The 11419-nt window shown below is 46.9% G+C and overlaps 1 protein-coding gene across 1 annotated transcript in view; it reads left to right on the top strand.

Moving 5' to 3' along the window:
- The window catches only part of AGMO (alkylglycerol monooxygenase), a 388184-nt gene that overhangs the window by 213316 nt on the left and 163449 nt on the right, over window positions 1-11419 (top strand). The window contains exon 9 of the mRNA XM_082259080.1: window positions 1249-1383. Within this exon, the coding sequence (XP_082115206.1) occupies window positions 1249-1383 (135 nt within the window). The remainder of the gene's footprint in view (window positions 1-1248; window positions 1384-11419) is intronic.

Consider the following 11419-nt stretch of genomic DNA (forward strand, 5'->3'; position numbering starts at 1 on the left):
TTTTTATCCTTATGCATTCAATGCATTAAGATAAAAAGCCTTCTGTGTGTAGCAGTCCCCCAGCACCCCTAATTCTTACCTGAGCCCCCCTCTTTGTCCAGCAATTCCTCGGCCATCCTGGGACTCTACCTCCTGATTGGCAGAGATACAGCCATTGTGCCATTGGCTCCCGCAGCTGTCAATCAAAGCCAGTGAGCAAATCATGAGAGAGCAGGGGCGGGGCCAAACAGTGGCTCTGTGTCTGAATAGCTGTGGGGGCACTCGATAGGAGGGAGGGGCCAGGAGAAGGAACGAGGGACCCGAGAAAAGGAGGATCCGGGCTACTCTGTGCAAAACCAACTGCACAGAGGAGGTAAGTATAATGTGTTTATTTTTTATTTTTAAATGAGACTTTACAATCACTTTAACTAATTTATTTTGGTCAAATGTGTTCAATTCATTTTTTAAAATTAATTTAGTTTTGTTTTATTTATTTATTTTTAAATTAGACCATATTTAATTCAATTCGACCAAATTCGAAAAATGAAAATTGGCAAAATAAAATAAAAAAATAAAATAAAATTAAATTAAAATAAAATCGGCATTCGAATTCAATTTTTTTTTATTCAAACGTAGTTGCCTGAATTTTTCACATCTAAGAATTGCAATATGTTTACATTTCATATTAGTTTCCGCATTCTAATCAAATTTGAATCCCATTATTTTGGACAAATTGCTTTTCGTTATTTTGGAAGATTAGTTTACATTCGTTACTTCGAAATTTGGATATATCAGAATTTCCAAATAACAAAAAAATTGTCTGAATTTAAATTTGGAACAAAAGAATCGCACATATCTACAATCAGGTTAACGTACTCTGTTAGGAGGAGAGAGCAGAAAGAAGATGCGCCCATCAATCTGCAGCTTTTCCTTTACTGTCTATTCACAGTTTGGGGGAGGGGGTCCATTACAGCCTGAGTGTATGAGTTTAGAGAAATTGGGTTAAATTATGCTGGCTGTCAATCAGCTTTAAAAGACTGAGGACACCTAGTTGTGGAAAAGAAGTACTACAAGGGACAGCTCTGGATTAAAGGCAAGTATTGCAGCAATTTTTTCTTTTTTTTTTTTGTTCAATGTTATTTTTAACATAATTTTTATTTTTATACTGGAGTTCCGCTTTAATTAGTTTTGTCTCTTGTCCTCCTTAGAAAGTGATCTGCATGTGTATGTTAGCCCCAATCTGATATCTGGGTATTTTTGCTTTTTTAGCTACAGCACCTCATCTACATCTGGAAGACTTTCTGGAGCACTCCGGGCTTCTCCAACAAGCTGTCTGTGATATTTAAAGGTCCAGGATGGGGACCTGGAAAACCTCGCCTTGGTCTTCCTGAGGAACTTCCAAAGGTAAACCATACAACGCCTAAATCATGCCAGTGATGACAGATGAAAGCAGATGAGGTGTTTTAGGAAATCTAAAAACAATATGTTTTGTGGGGCAGCTGACAGATTTGCTGCCAAGTCAGAGCTTCCTTCTACCACCTTAAATGACAAGGTTGTCCGCTTAAATACCAAGTATTTAAGTTTCTTGCCTTTTTTTTTATATATATTAAGTTATTTTAATGGTTACAAGAACATAAAAAGGAATTTATAAGAATATTTTCATGATATTAATATCAAATAAAAAAAAAATTTTTTTTTTACTATTTTATTTTTGATTCTTTGTAATAATGACTATATCAGACAATGTTGTCTCTGCTAGGAGGGAGAATGTGTTCCTTAACCGAGTCGGTGAGAAATCTCTGTAATCCAGAGTCGTAACTAGAACCTTCAGGGCCCCGGTGCAAGAAACCATAAAGGGCCCCCCGGACCCCTGGCCAGGGCTCTTCCCGCTGATCCTGGGGCCCTTTACTCTCGTTGCCGGGGGGCCTTTATTACGGCCCCACAGTGGGACCCTTTAACAAGTTCTGCAGTGGGCCCCCTTCCTGCCATCTTGAGGCCTCCCCACGGTGGTGGAATGCCAGGGCCGGTTGCAAGTGTGACCTTTGCGATCCTGGAAGTTCACCCACTGGTGTGAATAGTTTTTATTTTTTTGTATTTTAATTGTATTATTTTTTTATCATTTTATTTTATTTTTTTACAATGTCACTGACTATGACTACGTCCATTCAGAAAAGGAAGGAGCTGATAAATTACATATTTGCTGACCCCTTCCTGGTTCTCAATTGTGACCCATCCCCTGCAGCAGGCGGCAGGAGAGGGGAGGGAGCACAGTGTGTGTGTGTGGGGGGTGGAGCACAGTGGGGGGGGACCAGGGGAGCACACAGGGGCCCAAAGACAGCAGAACACAAGTGAACTGGATAGGAGGAGTGGTGGGGGCAGCATACAGAGGAACCAATCTCCTCCATTTTCCTCCTGCAGCTAGTGATTTCTCTACATGCTGCCCCTGCCGCCCCTCCTATCCAGGTGTACAGGGGAGCCGCACAGGACCCCTGGAGCATGGGGCCCGGTTGCAATTGCAACCCCTGTAGTTACGCCCCTGCTGTAATCTAATCTCTCTTGTTACTGAGAAATATTTCAACATATCAGCTGTTAAGAGCCTGCAAAAAGTAGGCCATCTAGCATGGAGTTTGCCCTCTGCAGGCTACAGGTGGTAAAATATTTTTTAAAAATTATATTTTTAGTTCTCAATTTTATAAATAGATTAAAACTAAAGGAACAAAACAACTATGCATTCCCATAATACCAAAAGAAAGCATTAACCTCTTTATCTTTTTTGTCTGCTTTTAGTATTTTAATGAGCTGGTTCTAATAGATGACGTCCTAATTGTTCATTATGTAATGGGCTGTAGGCTCCAAGGCTTATGTTGAATGGCTGCACGAAGTTTACCAGTCATTACATGCTGTATATGACCCTTTAAGTTTAAACATGTTATCATTTCAGGTAATGCCTTTTGGTTAGTCCATTTTTCTTTGAGATGATTAAAAATCATGATTTATTCTGATTTTCTGTATAAAACTGCGTTGACAAACATATGTGGCCCTCTTAGTTGTCACCGGTACAGGTGTTCCCATTGAATGGTTTTCTCTCCAATCAGTAATGCTTGCCCCAGGGCCACAGCTCAGAAATTATAGCTGGTGGTGAGTGTAGCTTCACCTATAACAACCCTTGGTCCCTTAAAGCGAGGAGGTCTATTGGTACTTGGTCACCCCCGAAGGCTTACATTGCTGGCCAGATGGCACAAGGGATTTAGCAAAGGATAAGGAAAAGAACACCTTTGGTCTTCAGGAGTATCAGGTGTGGACTGTAGCACAGCTGTTAGATTTCCCATAAGTCCAAAGGCTGTTGGTGGTCAGGAAAGGCAACAGATGATCCAGACTCAGTCCCAGTGTCAGGTCAAGGTAGGCAGCACACAAAGCTTAATCCAGAGCCAGTCCCAAATTGATGCAGGCAGTAGGCAAAGACTAATCCAGGATCAGGTAGAGGTCAAGGCAGACAGCATATGATAAGTAATCCAGAAACAGGTTAGAGTCAAGGCAGGCTACTATAGTCATAATCAAGGTTCAAGGTCTACAGTACAGGGCCAGCGTAGACAAAACCCTGAGCTTGTGACGTTCAAATAAAGCAGCCTTGTTCAACCTTTTCAACACAGAGGAACCCTTAAAAGACATTTCTGGTCTCGGGGAACCCCTGCTAAAAATTAAAAATCTACAACTCATGATATATTAGTGTGACAGTCAGTGGGAAGAATGCTCCTTACTCTTGTTATCATTGGGAAGAATTACCCCCCTTACAGATAGCTAAAAGGAACAATGGTGTCATTGGGAACTTATCTGAGAGGCAGAAATTGCCCATTGCTCAAGGAACCCATAGCAACCTCAGGAGAAACCCTGGTTGAGAAACGCTGTAATAAAGTGTCGAAAGTTCAGTGGCAAATCAGGTCAGAGGAAAAGGAACAGGCAGCCAGAGTTGTATAAAGTACTCGAAACCCATACTTGAGTAAAAGTACAAGTGCTCGATCAAAAAGTGACTTGAGTAGAAGTGGAAGTGCTCGATCAAAAAGTGACTTAAGTAGAAGTACTAAATTATTCAACATTTTTTGTACTTAAGTATTGCAAGTAGTTTTTTTAAAAATGTTGCTACTCAAGTACTGAAAGTAAAAGTACAAGTACTGTGTTATGTAGTTATTAAAGAAAGAAGTCAAAAGTTTGAACATCATATTGTTTTTTATTATTTCAAATGCAGCTTTTATTTATACATACAGTAGCATTTATTTTCGTATGCGCTGATAATACACATGTTTTGAGCTTCATTAAACCTGTCATCTACTGTTCTGGCAGTGGTAATTTTTATAATTGTAACGAGTAACTATGCAGCACAAAAAAAAAATATTGGAGTAGAAGTATTGAAATCATCGAAAAAATGTAGTGAAGTAAAAGTGGAAGTAGGAGAAAAAAATTCTACTCTAGGAAAGTACAGATACCGCCTTTCGGTACTTAAGTACAGTAGTGAAGTAGTTCTACTTAGTTACTATACATCTCTGCAGGCAGCATTGGGAACATTGCGCTGCTGCGTAGCAAGGTTAAAGCTGTGCAGGGAGAGCACTCCCGCAAGCCAATGGGAGCAAGGGGCATTGTCTCCAGAGTAGGGCCTGTTGCCCAGCAATGGAGATGCAAACCTGGAAGAGAGAGGCTGAGCGACAGGCTGAAAAGTATGAGTGCGTTGCATGTTCCTAAAATATTTCTGTTCTGGTGGCAACCTAAAATTTTGGATTTTCCCTCACTTTCTATCTCATTAGCAATAGTCATTAAGACAAAGAGAGTCAGTGGATCTTTCTTACAGGCACTAAGACACTTTAGATGCACTTTAAAGTTAACCTATGCTTTACCCATGCAGGTCAAAGCAACAGTTTCACTTTAAAGCCCTCCTCCCCAGCAGCACATATTTACCGTCCTTTTTACTCCTCCATTGACCTGTTTGCCTCCATGTATAACAATTGGCTGCTCAGGCACCACTATTTTCACATGAGGGCAGGGAGAGAGCCCACTCTCCAGGACAGGTCATGGCTTTCCAAAAAATGGTGACCAACTTAATTTTTATTGAAATGATAAGGTACTATAAAGACTTATTTTTCATTTCAGTAAAAAATGAATTAGTTAGACATGAAAATTGCAAATAATTATTGATACTCTAATGAATCTGCCCAATATGCTGTAAATCTTGGTTGGACAAGTCAGTACAATCATCTTTAGCTACAGCTCTAAAATAAAACTTTTTTAGGTTGATTGGTTTCCATCAAAAATGTAAATGTTTGTATAGAGTGTCTGTTTATATGGTGGGTGGGGACTTTGTAAGCTTTTTTGGGGTAGGAAGTGGTGTAAATACATTATATGACCAAAGGTTTGTGGACACCTGACAATCAAACCAACAGTATAAGACCTTGTTGGACATCTGGACCAAAACATGAACATTAATCAAGAGTTTATCAACGGTAACAGCCTTCACTCTTCTAGGAAGCCTTTCTGTATTAGTTCTCATTCATTCAAAAGAGTATTTCTCTTACGTCCTCCGACAGTCGCCGCCTCTTCATATTCGTCACAATGGGGTAATTGACCTTTCTCCGTAGGAGTAGCTAGGCAACAGAATATGTCAATATTAAAGCTTTTAACATATCCCACCCCCAGGGGGTGGTCCCCTCAGTCAATACCCTCCTGCTTCCTGTTCCATACCTCAGTTTCATTGACTAGCTGTTAGGAGTTAGCTGGCTGTTTCTGTGCTGGGGCATTTTGTCTCAGCCTTTATCTTCTTTTTGATTTTATTTGAGTTTTTTTCTCTCTCTTTACTTAGCTGTTACTTTTGTCAGCATTAGTTAGTTCTTCTGATGAAGACGATCGTGCGGGCTGGGTCTCGGGCTGGCCCCCCTGGTTGCAGGTTGTGGGCCAGTGGCTTCCCAGCCTGCCATCGAGCATTCAGTCAGGTATTTTTTCCTGGCATTGGTGAACGACCCATCCCTGTTCACTGCAGGGATGCTGTGGTGAGGTGGCTACCTCACTGGACGCCATGCGGTTTCGCACCGTAGTTCTACTGCGTCCTGGCTGCGACTCTCCCTGTCACATGTGCAGTGGCTTGATCGCTTGTACGGGTTCCCCACGCCATTCAGAAGGTAAGTGTACTCTGTGTGGGGACCTGTCTGTTTAGTGGGTGTCAGTCTGGGACTGTGTAACCCTGCATGTCTGTTCACACTATGGGGCTCCCTGTCTGGATGGGGGGGCTGTGATACACTGTTCTGTGTTACTAGCTGTGTGATTTCTCTGTGTGACATGCTATATGTTGTAGGGCATGCTGTGGTACATGTTTTGTGCAACATGCGGCGGCCGCTGCTGCGGTCCACCATTTTAATGATAACTACAGGCATATGAGGGCTTCTTCTATAAGCTGGGAGCGGCGTTTTTGGCGCCAAGCGCTGCTATTTTGGCGGCGATCGCTCCGGCCTCATGTAGCACTGCATTTGCCTCCTCCCCCGGCGGCCATTTTCTTGTAGCCTTCCATAGGCTTTATAGGAGCGGCTTCTGATACATCACTTCCTTTTCCCTGGGCACACCGATCGATACAGCAGCAGCAGTGATCTCTCCAGGGTTTTATCCTCCTTAGTCCTGTGTTCCTTGCCTGAGTTTGTAGTTTTCCCTGTGGGGGTCGACTTGTGCAGGTGTGTGTGAGCGGTGGGCTGCGCTCGCCGCGCTTTTAAAGGGGCATTTACCCTTTTTTCTCTTGCACACTTCTGGGGGCATGGATTCTCAGGAAAGCAAATTTCCCCCCACCTTACTGGGTGGACAAGGGGCTGCTGCTGTTTCCCCTGAGGGGGCGATTTGGCTACAGTTGTGGCTAACCTGGCGGCTCAGGTGCAGATGCTTTTGGCTGCTCAATCCACAAAACGGCCCAGAGTTTCAATCTCCTCTGATTCAGAGGGCGAAGGTGATGGGGCTGCTATGGCTGGGGTCCCCTTATCGGGGTCCCGTTCGTCCCTGGACTTTGCAGGGTCGGAGGGGGATGCAGAGGTTGAGGGGGTTGATGATTCTCCCCCTGGCTCGTCTGAAGAGCTCGCAATCATGGATGAATTGGTTGCTTCTATCAAACAAACGTTGCATTTACAGGATGAACCGTGTCCACCTGCCGTTCTGGCTTCTTATGGGACACAACGGAGGCGCAAAACGTCGCAGGTTTTTCCTTGCACTGAGGATTTTCAGCGCGCTGTTAGTGAACAATGGCGCAATCTAAAAAAAAAAAAAAAAAAAGCCTTTTGCTGTGCCAAGTAGGTTTAAGCTGCGTTATCCCTTCAAACCCGCCACTGATGAACGTTGGTGTGTGCCGCCTCCGGTGGATCACGCGGTGGCGGTTTTTGAATAAATCCACTGCAATTCCGGCAGAGGATACCCCGGTGTTCAGGGAACCTACGGACAGGAGATTGGAGTCTCTTGCCCGTCATACTTACTCGGTTACCGGTTCCATGCTGAAAGCTATTTTTGCTTCCCTTATGGCAGCTCAGGCTGTTGCGGATTGGACTCAAGTACTCAGGCGCGTCCTGGTGGCTGATTCTGCCCGCCGACAACGTTGGCTATGGTGGATCAGATCCATCAGGGTGTCATGTATTTGTGTGATGCGAAATTAGATGTTATTCCTTTGGCTGCACGTGTGCACAGCGTGGCGGTGTTGACACGCCGTTTGATTTGGCTAAAATGTTGGTCTGTGGACCAATCGTCTCGCAAGACTTTGGCTAATTTGCCCTATTCGGGATCTCGCCTTTTTGGCGACTCACTGGATACGTTGATTAAGGGGATCTCCGGGGGTAAGAGCACACTCTTGCCCCAATCTCACAAGGCTAAGGGCGCTCAAGGTAAGAAGCATGCTTCGTTTAGGCCCCCTCAGGGGTCCTTTCGTGCCTTTCAGTCGCACTATAAGGGCAAACCCTTCAAGGGTCAAGGCTCCCAAAAGAAACCGTGGGCAGGTAAGCAGAAGTCCGGCCAGTCCGGATCCGCTGCCCATAACAACGCGGCCTGAAGGGACGCCCTCACCCAGTTCTGGGGTGGGGGGACGTTTGCTCGGTTTTCTTCAACCCTGGCTGGCCCGCGTTCGGGACAGGTGGGTTCAGGAGATCGTTCGGTCCGGGTACAAGATCGAGTTCCTATCTCGGCCGGCGAACAGGTTTTTTCCCTTAAACCTTCAACTGTCTCCGGAGCGTTTGCGGGATCTGCACCTGGCGGTGCAGGACCTGCGGGCTCAGGGAGTGGTGGTTCCGGTGCCTCATCGGGACAGATTTCGGGGGTTTTATTCAAATCTGTTCACTGTGCCCAGAAAGGAGGGCAAGGTACGTCCGATTCTGGACTTGAAAGCTCTGAACCGCTTTGTGCGGGTTCGCAAGTTCCGCATGGAATCCCTGCGCTCGGTGGTGGCTGCTCTAGTTCCGGGAGAATTCATGGCCTCCATCAACTTGAAGGATGCGTACCTACACATCCCCATTTTCGAGGGTCACCAAAGGTACCTTCGGTTTGCCATTGCGGAGGATCATTATCAATTCGTGGCGTTACCCTTCGGTCTCGCTTCAGCTCCGCGGGTTTTCACCAAGGTGCTTGCACCGGTTCTGGCCTTACTGAGAGCCCAGGGTATCTCTATCCTGGGGTATCTGGACGACATTCTGGTTCGGTCTGCGACCAGTCAGGGTCTGGTGCAGGACCTGTCCGTCACGATGCAGACTCTGCAGGAGTTTGGTTGGACGATAAACTTCCCAAAATCGACGCTGTGCCCGTCGGTTCGTCTTCCCTATCTGGGTATGATTCTGGATTCGGTTCAGGCAAAAGTCTTCCTACCGGAAGACAAGCTCAAAACACTTCAGGACGAAGTCAGGTCCCTTCGGGATGTTCCGTGCTCATCCCTCCGAACGGGCATGAGGTGTTTAGGTTTGATGGTCTCGGCTTTCGAGGCGATTCCCTTCGCCCAGTTTCACACGAGGGATCTCCAGGCGGAGATCCTGTCCAGGTGGGACGGGCGACCACAATCTCTGGATCTTCAGATCTCGTTGAGTCTTCGCACGAGAAGGAATCTTCTGTGGTGGCTGCAGTCCCCGGCGGTGTCGGGGGGCAAGTCTTTTCGTCCGCTTTCGTGGACGGTGATCACCACGGATGCCAGCCTGTCGGGCTGGGGTGGTGTTCTGGGCGTTCTGTCCGCCCAGGGTACTTGGTCGGAGGAGGAATCCTCTCTTCCGATCAACATTCTGGAATTGCGGGCGATAAATCTTTGCCTTCAACGTTGGACGGACAAACTTCAGGGCTGTCCGGTTCAGACGGACAATGCCACAGCGGTGGCCTACATGAACCACCAAGGGGGCACCAGGAGTGCCCGAGCGGCTCGGGAAGTAGCCGACATTCTGTCTTGGGCCGAGACGCACGTCCCGGCGATAACGGCAGTTCACATTCCGGGGGTGGAGAACTGGCAGGCGGATTATCTGAGCCGCCAGATTCTGGACCAGGGGGAATGGTCGCTCCACCCGGTTGTCTTCCAGATGTTGTGCGCGAAGTGGGGTCTTCCGGATGTGGACCTGTTCGCGTCTCGTCTGAACAACAAGGTGGGAAGGTTCGTGGCAAGGACGCGCGATCCTCGGGCAGACGCGTCAGACGCGTTAGTGGCTTGGTGGCATCAGTATCGGCTGATGTATGCATTCCCACCAATTCAGTTGCTATCTCGGTTCCTTCGCAGGTTGTCCTCGGAACCAAAAACGGTGATTCTGGTGGCACCAGACTGGCCCCGCCAGTCTTGGTACGCAGACCTCGTGAATCTAGCGATCGACGCTCCATGGCGTCTGCCCCTTCGGGAAGATCTTCTGTCTCAAGGACCGATATTCCATCCTGCTTTACAGTCGCTGGCTTTGACGGCCTGGCTGTTGAAACCGAGGTCCTGAAGGATAGGGGTCTCTCTCCGGAGGTCATTCATACTTTGATCAATGCTAGAAAGGCCTCTTCGGGGAAGATATACTTGGAAGGCCTATTTTGCCTGGTGTGAGTCCAGGGGGTATTCCCCTCGCTCATACTCGGTTTTGAGAGTGTTGGCTTTCCTTCAAACGGGCGTGGACCAGCGTTTGGCGTTGGCCACGATTAAGGGTCAGATTTCTGCTCTGGCCGTTCTTTTTCAACGCCCTGTGGCGTCTAATTCTCTGGTTGGCACTTTTGTTCAAGGGGTGCGACACCTGGTCCCTCCTAGGAGGGAGCCTTTGCCTCCGTGGGATTTGAACCTCGTTCTGTCCGTGTTACAACATGCTCCTTTTGAAAAGATCAGGGAGATCTTGTTGCCTCTGTTGTCCAAAAAGGTCGCCTTTTTGGTGGCGATCACTTTGGCTCGCAGAGTTTCGGAGCTGGCAGCTTTGTCCTGCAGGTCTCCGTATCTGGTACTCCACTTGGATAAGGTGGTCTTGCGACCTAATCCTTCTTTTCTTCCAAAAAGGATTTCGGAATTTCACCTCAATGAGGACATTGTCTTGCCTTCGCTTTGCGCGAAGCCTAAGCATCCGAAGGAAGTGGCCTTACATTCCTTGGATGTTGTTAGGGCGGTCAGGGTTTACCTGAATTCGACAAAATCCTTTCGCAAGACGGATTCTCTCTTTGTTCTTCCTGAGGGACCTCGGAAGGGCATGGCGGCGTCGGCTTCTACCATCGCCAAGTGGATCAGACAGACCATTGAGCAGGCATATGCTTTGAAGGGGAAGGTTCCACCTATGCCTGTGAAGGCGCACTCTGCCAGATCTCTGAGTACGTCTTGGGCCTGTCATCATCGGGCCTCTGTGGCCCAGGTGTGTAAGGCGGCGACTTGGTCGTCCGTTCACACCTTCTCAAAGTTCTACAAAGTGGATGTTCAGGCATCGGCAGATGCTTTCTTTGGCCGCAAGGTTCTTAGTGTGGCAGTACCTTAAGGTCCCTTGTTTTTGGGCCCTTGGCTGTTTGGGATGTTTTTATCCCTAGATTATTTGTTTTTCCTGGGTTGTTGCTCCTGTTGAGCAAAGTTTTTTTCATGCTGCCCAGCTGGTTTCCTTCCTTTGGTAAGGTTACTTTCTCTGATGTGGAGACTGCGTTGCCTTAGGCGCGGCTGCGTTTCCCACCCCTCATGTTTGCACTGCTTTGGGACGTCCCCATTGTGACGAATATGAAGAGGCGGCGACTGTCGGAGGACGTAAGAGAAAACGGAATTTTTGTAAAATCTTACCTGTAAAATTCCTTTCTCTGAGTCCTCCGACAGTCGCCGCCCCCGCCCCTCTTTTGGGGTTTGTTTATGTACTCTACTGCTATTCTACTGAAACTGAGGTATGGAACAGGAAGCAGGAGGGTATTGACTGAGGGGACCACCCCCTGGGGGTGGGATATGTTAAAAGCTTTAATATTGACATATTCTGTTGCCTAGCTA

Source organism: Pelophylax lessonae (assembly GCF_965119305.1).
Source record: "Pelophylax lessonae genome assembly, chromosome: 5".
NCBI classification, from domain to species: domain Eukaryota; kingdom Metazoa; phylum Chordata; class Amphibia; order Anura; family Ranidae; genus Pelophylax; species Pelophylax lessonae.